A 21075-nucleotide genomic window follows, 5' to 3' on the forward strand; every position below is an offset into this window, starting at 1 on the left:
TTTGCTCAAAATTCGTATTTGTGGCCGTATTTTTCTTTTCGAAAGAAAGACATAACTTTTTTGTTTTAAAAGATAAACACAAATTGTTTTTTGTTGAATAATTTGTAATTTCTGTATTATATAAGGATTCTAAAAATGTATACATTTTTTATTCAGAAATAACTCATATTTATCAAATGTTCATGAATGTAGAAAAAAAACATCATTTTTTGCTGTATATTTATCATGTTTAAAAAATGCACTCTTTACGTTAAAAGTTAAATAAGTTTGAATGATAAAAATCAGTCGAAAACTGAATCTTTTCCCGATAAGTCATAGTTTGACGTCGCGAAAATAACAATTGACGTTAGCAACGTCATTACCTCCCCTGTAACTGTATTGGATACCCTTAGGGGTCAACTGACTATCTTTAATAATTTTCAAGATAATAACCAAAACGGCAAAATTTCTTTAAAAGTTACCAATTGGGGGACACCACCCAACATGCCATTCCAATTCATCAGGGCAGATAGATATTGACTTGATAAACAATATTCCCTTGTCAGATTTGCTCTAAAAGCTTTGGTTTCATAGTTATAAGCCAAAATCTACATTTTAACCCTGTGTTCTATTTTTAGCCATGGCGGCCATCTTGGTTGGTTGGCCCGGTCACCGGACACATTTTTTTAAAACTAGTTACCCTTATAATAATTGTGGCTAAGTTTGGTTAAATTTAGCAAAAATTTACGAAAAATTGGTAAAAAATGGCTTTAAAGGGCAATGACTCCTTAAGGAGTCAACTGACAATTTTGGTCATGTTTGACTATTTGTAGATCTTACTTTGCTGAACATTAATGCTGTTCATAGTTTATCTCTATCTATAATAATAATCAAGATAATAACCAAAAACGGCAAAATTTCCTTAAAATTACCAATTCAGGGGCAGCAATCAAACAACCAGTTGCCCGATTCATCTGAAAATTTCAGGGCAGATAGATCTTGACTTGATAAACAATTTTACCCCTAACAGATTTGCTCTAAATGTTTTGGCTTCAGAGTTATAAGCCAAAATCTCTATTTTACCCCTATGTTTTATGTTTAGCCATGGTGGCCATCTTATTTGGTTGGCCGGGTCACCGGACACATTTTTTTAAACTAGATACCCTAATGATGATTGTTGCTAAGTTTGGTTAACTTAAGCCCAGTAGTTTCAGAGTAGAAGATTTATGTAAAAGTTAACGACGACGGACGACGAACGACGGACGCCAAGTAATGAGAAAAGCTCACTTGGCCCTGTGGGCCGGGTGAGCTAAAAACTAACGACAGGGCAATCCGCACCCAACAAAAACTGGGATGGTTTTATGAGGTTCGCAAGGGTTACCAGATCCTTCTCACCTTGTATCACCGTAGTGTTGTTCGTGTAAGGTCTAACCCAGAAATAAATCTTTTTCGGTATGTCAGATTCGGGGATATGGAGAACGGGATTGTGGTTACAACGATTATTACATATCGGTCGTCATCTCTGAAACAGATATTACATAACTTATTGTGGTGACGTTCATAAAATCCGTGAAGGGATTACCTAATTGGAAATTTTGGTGTGATAGCTTCCTTGTGATGATTTATTATACTAGGGCCTAACCAAAAATCGTACGTATGATTACTTCTAGCTCAACTAATGCCATTATAATAGCTTATTGGAGTGATGAATTTTTAATGTCTTTTACACTCTTTGCATGATTATTGTTCTGTCTCGATAGATGTATACCAAATTCTCTGATAAAACAGGTAGAAGTGTTCAAGAAACGACTATTTTTACAACAGAACTATAAAAATTATAATTAAATACTCAATTATAGTATCGTTAATCATTAGTTATTATTAGTAACAGAATTAAAAACGTTATACATGTAACACGAATAATTATTTGCAGGAATATATATAAATCAACATTTGATTTATACTCGTAATATATAAAAAATTTCAAATTCATGTCAGGAAATTAAAACTTAAAAACAATTCTAAAATAACATCAAACAGGAAATAAAATCCCCTTCCCATAGTTAATCGACTGAATATAATTTATTTGTACCCAAATCACAAAGGCTGGATGTCATTTTGCAATTCAGACAAGTGAGTAAAGTAAAAATACAATCGCATCCCCAAAATGTAATTAGTTTGTTAAATGACATTTTCTAACTCTTTTTATTCATGAATTCAATATTAAAATAATATTATCAGTAAGAATACATTTATTTGTGAAGAACGTTGCTGCCTTGATATAAATATTTAATATTATTTGCAAATAAGACGACATGACATGACCATACGAATATCTTTTTTTTTTTTTTTTATTTTTTAAAGGAGGTTTTTTCTGGAACATTTTTTGCCTGCTTGTCAGCTTTAAATTATAAAATACCAATGGCGTGTATCATTCGTTTCAGTCGGACGTGTTGCTCCCTTTATATTTACGTATAAACATTTGAGTGGAATTTTTCTTCAAACCGTTAGATAAAATACTACTTGAAGTTCGGTATTTTATTTATACCTTTTAGGTCTAGTCTGTTATGGATATATCGCTTCCATTATTTTTATGTCCATGCCTTTCTAAATAAACTCATCTTAATACAAGATAATTTGCAAACCAGACGCAAGTACCGTCGTTAAAGACTAATTTAAGACAGTTAAGGGCATACGATACAGTTACAAGGGAGGTAATGAAGTTGCTAACGTACAATGTATAATGTTATTTTCGCGACGTCAAACTGTGACATACCGGGAAAAGATGTATTTTTCGACTGATTTTTATCATTCAAACTGATTTAATTTGAAAACGAGATTTTCTTGATGTTGATCAATATACAGCAAAAAATTACGTGTTTTTCTCAATTCATGACCATTTGATTAATATGAGTTATTTCTGAATAAAAAATGCATAAGTTTTTAGGATACTTATAAAATACAGAAATTACAAATTATTTAACAAAAACAATTTGTGTTTATCTTTTAAAACAAAAAAGATATGGCTTTCTTTCGAAAGGGAAAATACGGCAACAAATTCGAATTTTGAGCAAATATACAAAATTTCGACCTCATTTAACTTAAAAAGTAGCACATGAAGGTATATTTTTTATTACATATTTGATTTAATCAGGCAAAAAATAGCCTATATGGAAATTTTCATCAAACTGTAAATACGGGATCAAAATTGTATCGTATGCCTTTAAAGTATGAAGTTAGAGAGCACTTAAGACCAAAAATTCCAAAAAGGTTTTGTCAAATACAGCTAAAGGTTGGAAAATTCACAGTTTTTATAAACAGTTCATTTATAATTATGACAATTTTCATGATAATTCAAAGTTAATTACAAGTCAATTTTTAATTATGACCATATAAATGATAATTCAAGTCTACACAGAGGTGCTGACTACTTGGCTGTTGATACCCTTGATGAGAAACATCCACAAAGTAGTAGCATCGATCCAATGGTTGTTAATAAACTCGGGATTAAAACTTTGTCCGCGAGACGCAAGTTTTATCTGCACCAGATTCATCAGTGACACAAGAAAAAACCTGACAGAAAAAAGTAGGAAGTTGACGAGAATAGAGGATCTTATGTTTATGCTTAAGCGTTCATGTTGAATGGAAATACAGCAAATTGCATAAAACGCACAAGAATTATAAAACTATAAGTTACCTTGTATTTTGAGATACAGCGACATATGTTGATTAACATAATTAATATAATATAAACAGGGAAAATAGATCTCACTAAAATAGCAAATAAAGCACACCATAGGCTTGTTCATGTCTCGCCGAGTGACAGACTATATAATTGAAAAGATAACAACGTAAAAAATATAACAATTATCTAAAAAAAAATAACCGAACAGGTCCAGGTGAGCTAAAAACTAACGACTGGGCAATCCGCACCCAACAAAAACTGGGATGGTTTTATGAGGTTCGCAAGGGTAACCAGATCCTTCTCACCTTGTACCACCGTAGTGTTGTTCGTGTAAGGTCTAACCCAGAAATAAGTCTTTTTCAGTATGTCAGAGTCGGGGATATGAACACGGGATTGTGGTTACAACGATTATTACATATCGGTCGTCATCTCTGAAATAGATATAACATACCGGTCAACTTATCGTTGTGACGTTCATAAAATCCGTGAAGGGACTACCCAATTGGAAAGCTTGGTGTGATAGCTTCCTTGTGATGATTTATTATACTAGGGCCTAACCGAAAATCGTACGTATGATCACTGGCTGAACTAATGCCATTATAATAGCTTATTGGAGTGATCAATTTTTAATGTCTCTTACACTCTTTGCATGATTATTGTTCTGTCTCGATAGATGTATACCAAATTCTCTGATAAAACAGGTAAAAGTGTTCAAGAAACGACAATTTCTACAAAAGAACTATGAAATTATAATCAAATAGTCAATTATAGTATCGTTGATCATTAGTTATTATTAGTGACTACTACAGAATTAAAAACGTTATACATGTAAGTCAAATAATTATTTGCAGGAATATATAGATCAACATTTGATTTATACTCGTGATATATAAAAATTTTCAAATTCATGTCAGGAAATTAAAACTTAAAAACAATTCTAAAATAACATCAAACAGGAAATAAAATCCCCTTCATATAGTTAATCGACTGAATATAATTTATTTGTACCCAAATCACAAAGGCTGGATGTCATTTTGCAATTCAGACAAGTGAGTAAAGTAAAAATACAATCGCATCCCCAAAATGTAATTAGTTTTTTTAATGCCATTGTCTAACTCTTTTTATTCATGAATTCAATATCAAAATAATATTATGAGTAAGCATACATTTATTTGTGAAGAACGTTGCTGCCTAAATATAAAGATTTGATATTATTTTCAAATAAGACGACATGACATGACCATACGAATATCTTTTTTTTTATTTTTATTTTTTAAAGGAGTTTTTTTCTGGAACATTTTTTGCCTGCTTGTCAGCTTTAAATTATAAAATACCAATGGCGTGTATCATTCGTTTCAGTCGGACGTGTTGCTCCCTTTATATTTACGTATAAACATTTGAGTGGAATTTTTCTTCAAACCGTTAGATAAAATACTACTTGAAGTTCGGTATTTTATTTATACCTTTTAGGTCTAGTCTGTTATGGATATATCGCTTCCATTATTTTTATGTCCATGCCTTTCTAAATAAACTCATCTTAATACAAGATAATTTGCAAACCAGACGCAAGTACCGTCGTTAAAGACTAATTTAAGACAGTTAAGGGCATACGATACAGTTACAAGGGAGGTAATGAAGTTGCTAACGTACAATGTATAATGTTATTTTCGCGACGTCAAACTGTGACATACCGGGAAAAGATGCATTTTTCGACTGATTTTTATCATTCAAACTGATTTAATTTGAAAACGAGTGCATTGACCCCTATATCTTAAAACGACATTTTGTTTCATTTTGCAGGGAGATTATGTGAACCAAATTTTATAAAACCATAAATAGTGCATTTTCTTGATGTTGATCAATATACAGCAAAAAATTACGTGTTTTTCTCAATTCATGACCATTTGATTAATATGAGTTATTTCTGAATAAAAAATGCATAAGTTTTTAGGATACTTATAAAATACAGAAATTACAAATTATTTGACAAAAACAATTTGTGTTTATCTTTTAAAACAAAAAAGATATGGCTTTCTTTCGAAAGGGAAAATACGGCAACAAATTCGAATTTTGAGCAAATATACAAAATTTCGACCTCATTTAACTTAAAAAGTAGCACATGAAGGTATATTTTTTATTACATATTTGATTTAATCAGGCAAAAAATAGCCTATATGGAAATTTTCATCAAACTGTAAATACGGGATCAAAATTGTATCGTATGCCTTTAAAGTATGAAGTTAGAGAGCACTTAAGACCAAAAATTCCAAAAAGGTTTTGTCAAATACAGCTAAAGGTTGGAAAATTCACAGTTTTTATAAACAGTTCATTTATAATTATGACAATTTTCATGATAATTCAAAGTTAATTACAAGTCAATTTTTAATTATGACCATATAAATGATAATTCAAGTCTACACAGAGGTGCTGACTACTTGGCTGTTGATACCCTCGATGAGAAACATCCACAAAGTAGTAGCATCGATCCAATGGTTGTTAATAAACTCGGGATTAAAACTTTGTCCGCGAGACGCAAGTTTTATCTGCACCAGATTCATCAGTGACACAAGAAAAAACCTGACAGAAAAAAGTAGGAAGTTGACGAGAATAGAGGATCTTATGTTTATGCTTAAGCGTTCATGTTGAATGGAAATACAGCAAATTGCATAAAACGCACAAGAATTATAAAACTATAAGTTACCTTGTATTTTGAGATACAGCGACATATGATGATTAACATAATTAATATAATATAAACAGGGAAAATAGATCTCACTAAAATAGCAAATAAAGCACACAATAGGCTTGTTCATGTCTCGCCGAGTGACAGACTATATAATTGAAAAGATAACAACGTAAAAAATATAACAATTATCTAAAAAAGAATAACCGAACAGGTAACAGGTAGCTATACGACATATGTCCAAAGATTCTTTTTTTTCGTTTTGTTTTTATATGTTCGTCCCTTATTTTCAATTATTTAAACCAATGAGATGTCAAATGAATTAAGTTCATGCTGCATATGAAGGATTTTGTAATGATGTAAGAACAAAATGTGTTTCAATGAAAGCTTTCGGTAGTTTTTAATGCATCTTTAAATCTTTATTCATGATGCATGTTCAACATATTACATGCAAAGCAAGACAATCTTTAAGGGCATACGATACAGTTACAGGGAGGTAATGACGTTGCTAACGTAAAATGTTATTTTCGCGACGTCAAACTGTGACATATCGGGAAAAGATGCATTTTTCGACTGATTTTTATCATACAAACTGATTTAATTTGAAAATGAGTGCATGGACCCCCATTTTTGAAACCGACATTTTGTTTCATTTTGCAGGGAGATTATGTGGACCAAATTTTATAAAACTGTAAATAGTGCATTGTTTTTTAATTTTGATAAATATACAGCAAAAAAATACGTTTTTTTTCTCAATTCATGACCATTTGATAAATATGAGTTATTTCTGAACAAAAAAGGCATAAATTTTTAGAATACTTATAAAATACAGAAATTACGAATTATTTAACAAATAACAATTTGTGTTTATCTTTTAAAACAAAAAAGTTATGTCTTTCTTTCAAAAAGGAAAATACGGCCACAAATCCGAATTTTGAGCAAATATATAAAATTTCGACCTCATTTAACTCAAAAAGTAGCACATGAAGGTATATTTTTCATTACATATTTGATTTAATCAGGTAAAAAAATAGCCTATATGCAAATTTTCATCAACTTGTAAATACGGAATCAAAACTGTATCGTATGCCCTTAAGTTGTTCTCATATATCACTTTAATATATCGAATTCCTTCTTCTATTGCAATATGTTTTTCCTTTCTTTTTTAAAGATAACGACTATTTCCTGATTAATACCACCAATAAAAAATAAACGATAAGGAAAATTCTTTTCTCCGGTACAAAATGTAAATTATTTGTATGAATTGGCACGTTTTATTTGAACATCAGTGTCAGTGATGCATATGTTGTGATACTTTTAAAAGATGTAGGGATGACGAGATCAGAGTTATCATGTACCCACATTTTTATTTATATATATATATACATATTTGATGTCTTAATTATTCACACATACAAAGGCGGACATACAAATACACCTGCATCAAAACCCCTAGCGTAACTCAGTGATCGCAAGATGAATGATGATCTTGACATTTTATATGAACAGGAACATATCCATTTTGATTTAAATGTTATAAAAATTGAAAGACCTGTAATACATAATCATTTTTTACGGCTACTTTGAGGTCATTAAGGGTAAAGTAAATCAAAATAATAGCAATGAAACTTCTGTCATATTATAGACAACTGATATTACCTAATGTGTATATCTATGTTGTGATGTTTAGTTGTTGAAACAAAATTATCACCAAAAAAAACATCAGAAAACTGCAACACTGTTAAACCATTGAAACACAATTTAGTAAAAATAATGCAATATTGTCCATTTTGTCGGTATTCGTACATTTTTGTGATCGTTTACAAAACTCTTATCCCCTGAAACTTCATAGACAAATTAGACAAATCTCGGCCACACTCATAATTAATGTATCTAGCTGACAAAATGTGTCCAATGATTCTACCTACCAACAAACATGGCTGACATATCTTGAAAAAATAACATAGGGGTAAAATGCAAATTGTGTTTTTTGTCTTGAAAACGGAAAATCTGACAGGGGCAAACAAATTTAGATTTTTTTATGCATCAATTGTAAACAAAAATGTCAGGTGAGCAACACAGGTTTCTTGGCTCCTTTAGGTTTAATATCCTGAACGATGATGTCGTAAACGATTTAATCAATGGTAACTGTAAGCCAGTTAGATTAAGTGATGTGTCTGTTAATTGTTTATAAATTGCTGATGATTGTGTATCACTATTAGAAACCAAACTGGATATACTAGCAGTAATTCACGAGCTTTGGCTAACCCACCACTATTTTTAAATGGTCCTGATCCAAGTACGGAATGTGGCAGTTGTTATCTAACAGTTCGTTATTATGTATATAAAAAAGAAGATGTGGTATGATTGCCAATGAGACAACTATCCACAAAAGACCAAAATAACACAAACATTAACAACTGTATGTTGTATTGTTGGGTTTTTTTTTTTGTTGCACTTCAGTGTTTTTATTGTTTCGTTGTTTTCCCCCTGTATAGTTGATGTGTTTCCGGTTTTTTTTTTGTAACCTGGATTTTCTGTAATTGATTTTTGACTTTTCAACAGAGGTATACTACTATTGTCATTATTAACGGGATTTTCTATACTTTTTACTATTTATTTCAAAAAGTTTTAATGATTATTTATTTTAGAGTGTAAGAAAAATGAAGTTTGTGGTGCTCCAGCTGTTTCTATATCGATTTGTATACAATGTAATGTCATCAGATGAAAGCCATCACCGTTGCAATTTCCTCAAAGAATCATGCATATGTCGTAAAGACCAAGTCACCCTTCTGTTTGCTGTCGATTGTTCGAGATTAAGGATAAAAGAGATTCCCAAACTTCCAAATATCATTGAAGAACTGTCGTTCAAGGAAAACAAAATACAAGTTATTTCTGACCAGGCGTTTTATAACTTGACTAACCTGCTGAAACTGGATCTCTCAAACAATGAGATTTACGAACTTAAAAACTTATCTTTTAAAGGATTAACAAATTTGCGCAGCCTGAATTTACAGAACAATAGACTGGATGCAAGTATGGCAAACTTGAACATACACGTATTGAAACCTTTAGAAAACTTGATAAGTCTAAATATAAAACAAAATTTATTTGGAAACTTTCAACCAAATTTGACATTATTAGTTTCTCTTCGATCACTTGGAATGGATTTTAATTCAAATGATACAGGAAAAATAAATGAATCGTTTTATTCGATGAAATCATTACGGGAACTAGACTTGTCTGGATTGACGGGGAATTGCTCCGTTCGATCGTTAACTAATGAAAGCTTTAAATACATTCCTCAAATTGAACATTTGAGTCTTTCTGGTTGTCGTATAAAACATATTAACAAAGGAACTTTCCAGCAACTAAAGAACATTTCTACGTTGAATATTTCAAATAACACCTGCTTAAAATTTGAAGTCTTAGAAAATGTGACATATGATCTGCAATTTTCTGCAATCAAAGTCTTAAAATTCAATAAAATACATAAAGTTTTTGATATGAATACAATGCTCAGAACATCTCAAATAAAGTATTTGACAAATACATCGATTAAAGAAATGCATGGGGACAGTAACCGATTGCAGCAAATCGAGATCGGAGCTCTCTTGTTTCTGCCTAAAACACTTGACTACGTATCAGCCAGGGATAACCAGTTTTCATACGGTCCTTACTTATGGGATATGCTTCGAATTTCTCTGAAAATGTTTAATATTTCACATATGTTCACATTTCATAGAGAAGACGAACATCCTGAAAAATGTAGTTATGATATTGTATGTAAGAAAGAACCCGCCACAGAATCAGAGATGAAATATAGTATGGAGAATAGTGATCAAACATTTCAAGCTACAACGCTGCCAATTCCACATCAACTTACATCACTGAATTATTCTTCTTGTCATTTACATTATAGTATATTAGCATACAATTTAACAAAGAATAATCTTCGAAATGTTGACCTAAGTAATAACTTGCTAACATCATGGATCGGACCAATTTATAATGTTAAAAATCTCAAATACCTCGACTTGTCATCAAACTTTTGTTCAAACGTGTCAAATTTTTTTTTCAGTAAAGATTTCGGTAGATTGGAAGAATTATATCTACAAAATAATATATTAGGATATTCACTACCGTATGATAATAAAGGAAATATATTACAAAATTTGACTCATTTGAAAACGATAAATTTATCTCAAAATAAAATACAAAGATTATCAAAAGATTTTTTCAAGTTTCAGTTAAAAATTGAAAGGATTGATCTAAGCGAAAATACCTTTGAAAGTATTGATTTTGATATTGGTCATTTAAAATGTCTGAAATATCTCAATTTGAAAAATAATCGCATTTCGTATTTATCTGCTTCGGCAATACTACAACTAGTTTATATTGGTAATTTAAACCACAATTTCAAAATCGACCTTAGTCAGAATGATTTTCTTTGTACTTGTGAAACAATTAACTTTGTACAATGGTTAGTATCGACAACTGTCAAGCTTATAGGAATGAAGAGCTACACATGTCAACTCTCAGATTTAACATTAGTGCCTATAGAAAATATTGATGAATTTTACGATACACTCTCGAAAGACTGCTTGTCAAAAATTTCTATTATTGTTGCACTTGTAGCGTCAGTGTCTTCAGTTTTGATAATCATATGTAGTGGATTAATATATCGATATCGATGGAAATTGCGATATGCGTATTACATGATAAAAATACGATCTCATAAAAAGATGGTTCTAGTTGAAAACGATGATGATAAATCGTATATGTATGGAGCCTTTGTATCTTATGCAGATGAGGATGGCACATTCGTTCACAAACAATTACTAACAAAACTGGAAAAAGAACATGGAATCCTTTTGTGTTTACATAAAAGGAATTTTCTGCCTGGTAATGACATCGCCACTAACATTACTTCCGCTATACATAATAGTCGCAAAACAATTATAATCATGTCTCGAAATTTTCTGAAGTCGTATTGGTGCATGTTTGAATATAATATGGCAAGAATGGAGAGCATCTACGAAAGAAGTCACGAAAACGTGCTTTTTCTTATTTTCATAGATCAGATGAAATCTAAAGAACTGCCATTACACATCTTAGAACTGGTACAATCACAATCGTATATTGAATATCCTAACGACGAATATGGTGATACTGTTTTCTGGGACCAGATTACACAAGTACTTAGTTCCTGACTCTTTAAATACTTTGACATTTGTTAATTGCATACAAAATCAATAAATTACTATAAATGAACTAAAATGACGAATATGAAAATGAATGACTAAAATTTTCATTATTATGAAAAAGATGCATACCTTCAAATATGTTTAAACTTAAGGTGTGCATTTGTCGATTGTAGGTTTTAGTAACTGAACAAAACAACGGAAAAGTCAAAATAGAAACATTATGCATGTGGCGTAATAAATTTCGTAAGTTATACATTATCAGGTACTAAAATCATTTTATTAAAGCTGCTTTCTGGATATGATTCAGTTGATAAAGTTCATTCAAAGTTATGACTTTCGAACAGCGGTATACTAATGTTTAAAGTCCCTTATCAAAATGCAAAATCAAAAGTTCAAACACATCAAACGAATGGATAACAACTGTCATATTCCTTACTTGGTTTAGGCATTTTCTTCTGTAGAAAATGGTGAATTAAACCTGGTTTTAACGCTAAATGTAACTTAACCTCTCACTTGTATGACAGTTGCATACAATTCTATTTTATGGACAACGGTGTGTGAACAAAACAAAAACATTTAACCGGTAAAAATGCAATAATAGGGGTGCAACAGTCAAAGGCTAAATAAAAATAGGAACGTCTATGAAACAGCCCAAATGGTGAGAAAAAAACGTTAAACACAAGAGATCATTTCCTACCAATACTAATTTCACTGAACAAGTAGAGTGTCAACTTCAATATGAAGGAAATAGTCATACCTTGTTTACTTCCTCAAAATTTTGATTTTTTTCATCAATAGTTGTATAAACGATGATCAATACAAACAAAAAATACTAAATATAATAGTTACACATATATCAATAACGGGTATTGTTGTCCATAAGGGAGTGGGGGCTAGGGTGGAGGCTCCTGGAGTTTGACACTCTCTTTTATTAACGATAAATACTTTAAAAAATGGAGACATACATTTGTTTTGAACCCTCTGTGTGTTTCTTTGTTAAATATTTTGTTTTATAGTGATTAGGATTATAACACATTCTAATATGATGACCTATTATCGTCAACCAGTATAATCACAATATATCTACTTTAAGCGCAAACGCAATAATATAGAAAAACGGCTGTTCCGCGTTACGACCAACTTATTTATACTACCAGATTTTCACAATTTTCGACATTAAAATCCCCAGTATATGTAAATCAAGTTTCAGATACAATATATTTATTTCTATTATGGAGCAACTCGCATAACAAAGTAATACGATTGCAACGGCACTCGGAAACTTTTATTCGAAGAAAAACTATAATCACGACCAAAATTAAAACCATAAAATAACCAACAGTTCCCAAAACAATACACAAAAAAAATATTTTTAGGGCAACTAGAACCATATGAATCCCGTTCGTATACTTAGATTTCATGCAAACTTCATAATATCTGTTTAAGGATGTCCCTTTTCTCGAATATTGAAAACTTTTAGTTCATGGCATTTATATGACTTAAACTGTTAAAGTATACATAGCATTATGGTATAAATTAATAGATTGCTATATGTCCTGTCAAAGCTCAATCTTGTCAGTGATTTAAATTGTTGCATGTTTTTGCCTCAAATTAACATAGAATGTGCTGTTCTATTCTTTAATAGATATGAATGGTTAAGGAAAAAGGATTAAAACAATAACAAAGTCAGTTAACTGTAAGGGTATAAGAGCGACAAAAATAATTTAGAAACTCAAAAAGCTAGACGAAGTGTTTGTCTTATTTTCAATCTGAGGGTAACACACCATCAAGAGTATTAATTCCTAAACAGGCGAAATGGTTTGATGCGTTGATTATTCTGGACATATTTTTCAGTGCATTTTGATTGAGTTATAAATAATAACGGCCTCATTCTAGTTTATTGATATATAAACTCGTTCTTTGGCTCACAAAACTAACCACAAAGTCCTTTTTGGATTTTATGCTGGTTATGAGTCGATCGAATCTACACAATATATCCAAAATTCAGAAAAATTGTCTTTTTACATCTTACAAATTTAGCCAAACACATCCATTCCCCTTAGGACAGGTCAAGATATGTTCAGAAAACAGTAAATATTACCTTTTTGTACCTGGCCTCATCTCTCTTTTCATATCAAAATCATTTGAAATAAAACATCAAAAAATTTATTTCAGTTCTCTTCTTTCATTTCCACACCATAAAAACTAAGAAATGTTTGAGAAAGGAAAAGAAAAAAATACACTTAAAGAGAACTATATTCGTGTACATCGAAAAGCGGGATCATTAAATGTGGTCTGGGTCCAATAATTGATCTTGTGGTATTAAGTACTCCTATTGTTTAATTCAACCATTTGTTCTGATTGTGTTCACAGTGTATTTGAGATGTTGTCGTCTAATGCTTCTTTTGACAAAAGTTTCTCTGCACAAACACTGCAAATTAATGCATATTAATAATAATTCATGTCAACACAAAGTGCTGACTACTGGGTTGGTGATACCCTTTGGGGTGATAACTCTATTAGCAGCTGCATCGATCCAGGGGTTGTAAATAGAATCATCATAGATTCCAGGATTGACATTTTGTACCTCAGACGCGTGTTTCGTTTTGTTTTTTGGTTAAGATCAACTCATGGACATAGCTTTGAACGCATCACATTACGTCTGTGTGTTCTTTTATCCTTGTTTTGCATTTAAAAGTAATGTATAATAATACTAATAACAGTATAATAACAATATATCTTTGAATCCATCTGACAAAGATTTTTACTGGAAGCAATATAAATTTATCTCTCACACTATCAACAGTGGCAAAAATCTTAATTGTGTAGAGTAAATAGTGAAAGTTTTTCTTTTCCGTAACTTGCATATATTTGTTTTCAAGTTTTTCTTTTCTTAGTTATTGGTTATATGATTTGTAAGAGTCTCAACTGACTAAAGACATTTTTCGCGTTCTCAGATCTTAAGACACAAGGAGAGTAGTTTGATCTGAAAATATATATTGTGTTTGACAGAGTCCTATAATCCTATTGTATATGGGGATGACATATGCATTGAAAGAAAGGCTTACCCTGACAATGCATTCTCTACGTTCTGTTAAGAGTTAGTGGGATTCTCTCGTGCCTTTTTATTTGTTTACTGAATTCAAAATTGAGTTTTCTCTTTTTTGTAATATTTCAATATACTATCCAAATTTTCATTAATCATTGACAAAACTGTAATATTTTCTTGATTCACTAGTCAGTGTTTCATCTACAGCACAATATATTGTTGTTTGCGCTCCTTCCTCAGGTGTTTTTTTTCTTCAAAATATTGTTCTATACTAAAAATATCTTGAGTACTATCTGTCTTTCTCCCTTGAGTTCTTGGAAGGGTTGTTGCCATTTTGACGCATTCCCATTTTCCGTTCATTATCTTATGAAATAAAAACAAAATGCGAATTTACTTTATTATAATATTGTTGACATTTGTTATTTTTATCAACTACCATAAAATTATATACTTATGAAATCTAGAATGGAATTCTATGCGAATGCTATACAAGTGAGATGTTTTGGAAGATATATAACTAGGTTTGATCCCTCATTTTCAACACAAGAAAAAGTCTGTACAAAGTCAGGAATATAGCAGTTGTTCACCATTCGTTTGATGTTTTTTCAGCTTTTGAATTTTACATTTGGTAAGTGTCTTTCCGCTTGAAATTTTCCTTGGAGTTCGCTATTTTTGTTGTTTCATTTTTTTTATAACTTAGCCCAATAATTATTTGCAGGATTATATTTATCATCAAGTGTTGTCTACTTATTTAAAACTTTTAAAATTCATTCCGTAAAAATATTTTTAAATCTTTCAAAAAATTCTAAAATTACATCAAAACAGGAAATAAAAAAAAATCGCACTAAAGAGGTCATCAATGAAAATGATCTATTTGTACCCAAACCACATAGACTGGATGTCATTTTTAGATTAAAAGCGAATCAAGTATAAAAAAACATACATCCGCAAGTATACAAACCATCAACTTTTATTTTTTTTAGAAATAAAATGTTCTGTTTTTCCGCTTTATGAATTTGTTATATATTAAAATAGATAATCTTTTAACAAGTTGCATTGATATTTTCTAATATATAAACTTTTAATTATATTTATATAAAAATAATCAACGATGAATACATTTATTTATCATGACCACTATTGCTTTTTATACATAGAAATATAATATTATTTGCAGCTTAGCCGACAAGGACCCACCAAAATCCCTTGTCAATATTAATAATAAAAAAAATCTGAAACACTCTTTTTCGTTTGTCAACTTTAAATGATAAGATATTAATAGCGTATTCCATTTTTTATCAAATTTTTATTTTTCAGCTAAAAATATTTCCAATTAGGTAATCTTTAAACAAGTTGCAACCATACTTTATAATATGTAAATTTTTAAAAATATCCATATAATATACAAACGATGGATACGTTTATTCGTGATCAACGTTATTGCTTTTTTCAATTATCAAAATATAATATTATTTGCAAATGAGTCGACTAGGACCCACCGAATATCCATGTCAAAAGATTTCTAGAACACTCGTTTGCGTTTTTCGACTTTAAAATAAAATATTCAGATTTTGTGTCGCTGTGCACAAAAGAATGGATATTTCTTAAAACACTTATACATCAATGTTAAAGTTTTGTGTTATGAATTGAATAGGTTCTATATATAAACTAATGTTATATGGATGAAAGCGTTTCTAGCTTTTGAGTGCATTTAAACTTATTTACTTTCTTTCTTATTATGTTTGAGGAAAACCTATGAAATATTTCCTTGTTTCGTTGACAGGCAATGAAACAAATTTTCAAATTTCTACCTTTTGTCAATTTTTACTTTTGTGATATGATTGAATTTAATCAGTCGTATTCAATAAAAGCTTTTCTGGCTTTGTGTGCAATTACTTTGTTTGCTTTCAGTATGATTATCATTGAGGAAAACATAAAACGTTTGTCCTTGTATCCTTTAGAAACAGTGAAACACATATTCAAATTTTCGGCTTTTTTGTCAATTTGTAGTTTTGTGATGAACTAATAAATAGTTATCAAAAGTACCAGGATTATAAATTTAAATATAAGTATAATAAGTCGTATGCGCATATTTTATATGGATTAGAGCAAGTCTAGCTTTGAGTGCATTTAAATTTATTTGCTTTTATCTTTATTATATTTGAGGAAACTTTTCCCTTTATCGGTTCCAAGCAGTAAAACAAGTATTTAAGATTTCGGCCTTCTGTCAAATCTCTGTTAAAGAAACCTTGTTTTACTGTAAGCTATGTATTTGTAATCCTCGTTTGCTAAAGTTTTGTATTGAGCGTCCTTATGAAGTTAAATCTTGGAGTGCGCTTTGGATGGAACAAATTAATATATCGTTACATTCATTTTCTGACCCTTGGATAACTCGGCCGCTGCTATTCCCGACGATTTCATCAGCTCAGTTGTATGCCTCGTTACTGACATGATTTAAAATTTCTAACTTTCTCCGTAGTATAAATTATCAAGAAGCAAAGTGGCTAATTATCTTAGACAAAGTGGTCGGTATTAATAATTCGTTTCATGTCACGTTTAGCCATTAAGCTGCTCATGTGTGTTAGTTACTATAAATCATTGGCTTTCATATTTTAGGGATTGATCGTTCCTGATCAAAGTAAATAAAAAAAAGTGTTAATGACGCTTCAAATATATAAATTGTTATTTCATTTGCAAAATATCGATTATCCTAATTTTATGAATCACTAAGAGAAACATGGAATATATAACTTTGTTCAGTTGGACAACATATAAGTAATGATCAGAATCTTACATGTCTTAAGTCCTCTTTATAATGCGAAACTACCGAACTACAATGAAAATTCAAAATATAAAGTCCCTTATCAAATGGCATGATCAAATGCTCAATCACTGAAGCAAATGGAAAACAACTTTCATATTCCAGACTTGATACAGACTTTTCCATTTGCAGAAAATGGTAGATTAAATTTGGTTTTATAACTAGCTAAACCTCTAGCTGTTCCATAACATTTCTTTATATTGACAACAATGTGTGAACAAAAAAAAACAGATATGATAGGTAAAAATGTCAAAAATGTGGGTACAGCAGTCAAAATTGTGTAATAATCTTAATCACTATATAAATAAACATTATGTCAACAATTAAAAACAAAATGACATAAAGACACTCTTTACACAAAACACAGGAGCAAAAATGAAAGACATAACTTCATAAACTACTATAGCACAATAACATAATGGCAATTATACGTCGACTACATATTAATAATACAAAACCTAATAACTACAAAATATTGCTGGATTTTAATATATTATTCAATTACAAATTGAATAGAGTATTTCTTATTATATATTACATATTTTGAGTGCGAAGAAAAATGAATTTCACGTTGCTTCAACTGGTTCTACTTCGATATATATACCATGTAATGACAGCAGATGAAAGACAGGAACGTTGTGATTTCCTCAAAAATTGTACATGTCGACAAAACCAAGTCACACTGCTGTATTATGTCGATTGTTCTAGATTGGAGATTAGAGAGATTCCTAAACTTCCAAATAACATCGAAGAACTTTCGTTCAAGGACAACAAAATACAAGTTATTTCTGACCAGGCGTTTTCTGACTTGACCAACCTACTGAAAATGGATCTTTCTAGCAATCAGATTTACGAATTTAGTAATACATCTTTGATAGGATTAAAAAATTTGCGCAGTCTGAATTTACAGAACAATAAACTGGATGCAAGTATGGCACACTTGAACATACACGTATTGAAACCGTTAGAGAACTTGACAAATCTAAATACAAAACACAATTTATTTGGAAACTTTCAAGCAAATTTGACATTACTGGTTTCTCTTCGATCGCTTGAAATGGATTTTATTTCAAATGATACAGGCATGATAAGTGAATCGTTTTATTCTATGAAAACATTACGGGAACTAGACTTGTCAGGATTAACGGGAAACTGCTCCGTTCGATCGTTAACAAATGAAAGTTTTAAGTACATTCCTCAAATTGAAAATTTGAGTCTTTCTGGTTGTCGTATTAAATATATTCACAAAGGTACATTCCAGCAACTTAAACACATTTCTGTTTTGGATATTTCAAATAACACCTGCTTAAAATTTGAAGTCTTGGAGAATGTAACACATGATCTCCAATTTTCTGCAATCAAAGTTTTAAAATTCAATAAAATCCATAAGGTGTTTGACATGAATACAATGCTTAGAATATCTCAGATAAAGTATTTGACTAATACGTCGATTCAAGAAATTCATGGGGACAGTAACCGATTGCAGCAAATCGAAATCGGAGCTGTCTTGTTTATGCCTAAAACACTTGACTACGTGTCAGCAAGGGATAACCAGTTTTCATACGGTCCTTACTTATGGGATATGCTTCACATTCCCCTAAAAACGTTTAGTGTTCACATATGTTCACATTTCATAGAGAAGATGAACAACCTCAAAAATGTAGTTATGATATTATATGTAAGAAAGAACCCGTCACAGAATCAGAGATGAAATATGGTATGGAGTATAGTGATCAAACATTTCAAGCTAGACCACTACCAATGCCTCACCAACTTATATTACTTAATTATTCTTCTTGTCATTTTGATTACAGTGTTTTGGCATTTAATTCGGAATGTTGATCTTAGCAGGAACTTGCTCACATCATGGATCGGACCAATTTACAATGTCAAAAGTCTTAAACATCTCGACTTGTCATCAAACTTTTGTTCAAATGTGTCCCATTATTTCTTCAGTGAAGATTTCGGTAGCTTGGAAGAATTACATTTACAAAATAATATTTTAGGACTTGTACTACCGTATGATTATAAAGGCGAAGTATTACAAAATTTACATAATTTGAAAACAATCAATTTATCTCAAAATAAAATACAAAGATTATCAAAAGATTTTTTCAAGTCTCAGTTAAAAATTGAAAGGATTGATCTAAGCGAAAATACTTTTGAAAGTATTGATATTGATAAAGGTCATTTGAAAAGCCTGAAATATCTCAATTTGAAAAATAATCGCATTTCGTATTTATCTGTTTCGGCAAAACTACAACTAAATTCTATTGGCATTTTAAACAAAATTTTCACAATTGATCTTAGTCAAAATAATTTTCTTTGTACTTGTGAAACAATTAACTTTGTGCAATGGTTAGTTACGACAACTGTCAGGCTTACAGGAAAGAAGAATTACACATGTCAACTTTCAGACTTAACATTAGTGTCTCTAGAAAATATTGATAAACTTTACGATACACTGTCAAAGGATTGCATGTCAAAAATTCCTCTTATCGTTGCACTTGTAGCGTCAGTATCTTCTGTTTTGATTATAATATGTAGTGGATTAATCTATCGATATCGATGGAAATTGCGATATGCGTATTACATGATAAAAATACGATCTCATAAAAAGATGGTCCTAGTTGAAAACGATGATGATAAATCGTATATGTATGGAGCCTTTGTATCTTATGCAGATGAGGATAGCACTTTTGCCCACAAGCAATTACTTACAAAACTAGAAAAAGAAAATGGAATCATTTTGTGTTTACATAAAAGGAATTTCCTACCAGGTAATGACATTGCCACTAACATTACTTCCGCTATACACAATAGTCGTAGAACAATTATAATCATGTCTCGAAATTTCCTGAGGTCATATTGGTGCATGTTTGAATATAATATGGCAAGGATGGAGAGCATCTACGAAAGAGGTCACGAAAACGTGCTTTTTCTTATTTTCATAGACCAGATAGCCTCTAAAGAACTGCCATTACACATCTTAGAACTAGTACAATCACAATCGTATATTGAATATCCTAACGATGAATATGGTGATACTGTTTTCTGGGACCAAATTACACAAGTTCTCACGTCCTGACTCTTTATGCAAACTCGTTTACCTATCTAAATACTTTTAATGTGTTAATTGCATTCATAATCAATTAATTACTATAAATTGTAATTCATCATGAAATAAAATGAAGGATAAAAACACCTTGATAGCTAGAATGTTCATAATTGTAAAAAAAGGTGTGCATTTTGTTTATTTAAGGTTTTACTACCTGAGCGAAAAAAGTGGACGAAAAAGTCAGAATAGAAACATTATGCATGTGACGTAATCAATTTCATAAAGTTATGCACTACCAGATACTAAGAGTATTGTATAAGAGCTGCTTTCTAGATTTAATTCAATTGAGAAAGTTCATTCAAAGTTTTCAAAAGTTTGAAAACTGCTGACAAATATCTTAAATGTTTAGCATCTAAGACTGAAATATATCAAGGCTACCAGAGATTCGTATGCAATCCTATTGTTCCATCGTGGATCGCAAACAATCAGCAGCCACATTTGAAGATTGATAACAGTCACATGCTGTACTCAATGATCACATACAATCTTAGGGTTCACTTCAGGATCTCACACAACCCCGACTTTTCTCGAGA

The 21075-nt window shown here is 30.8% G+C and overlaps 2 protein-coding genes across 3 annotated transcripts; both read left to right on the top strand.

Annotated features, from left to right (window-relative positions):
* Positions 1–1539: 1539 nt before the first annotated feature.
* On the top strand, positions 1540–11851 carry LOC139481051 (toll-like receptor 4). 2 transcript variants are annotated; one of them, XM_071264103.1, is made up of 2 exons: positions 1540–1629; positions 8999–11851. In XM_071264103.1, the coding sequence occupies exon 2, from the start codon at positions 9011–9013 to the stop codon at positions 11558–11560; it is 2550 nt and encodes an 849-aa protein (XP_071120204.1). In that variant the 5' UTR covers positions 1540–1629; positions 8999–9010; the 3' UTR covers positions 11561–11851. The 2 variants fall into 2 exon arrangements, with proteins under 2 accessions (XP_071120204.1, XP_071120205.1); XM_071264104.1 differs by lacking the exon at positions 1540–1629 and adding an exon at positions 4659–4713.
* A 6035-nt stretch (positions 11852–17886) lies between these two features.
* LOC139483024 (toll-like receptor 4) lies at positions 17887–20524 on the top strand. Its single transcript, XM_071267054.1, has 2 exons — positions 17887–19133; positions 19239–20524. The coding sequence occupies exons 1-2, from the start codon at positions 17984–17986 to the stop codon at positions 20510–20512; spliced, it is 2424 nt and encodes an 807-aa protein (XP_071123155.1). The 5' UTR covers positions 17887–17983; the 3' UTR covers positions 20513–20524.
* Positions 20525–21075: the final 551 nt, after the last annotated feature.

Source organism: Mytilus edulis, chromosome 7 (assembly GCF_963676685.1).
Source record: "Mytilus edulis chromosome 7, xbMytEdul2.2, whole genome shotgun sequence".
NCBI classification, from domain to species: Eukaryota; Metazoa; Mollusca; class Bivalvia; order Mytilida; family Mytilidae; genus Mytilus; species Mytilus edulis.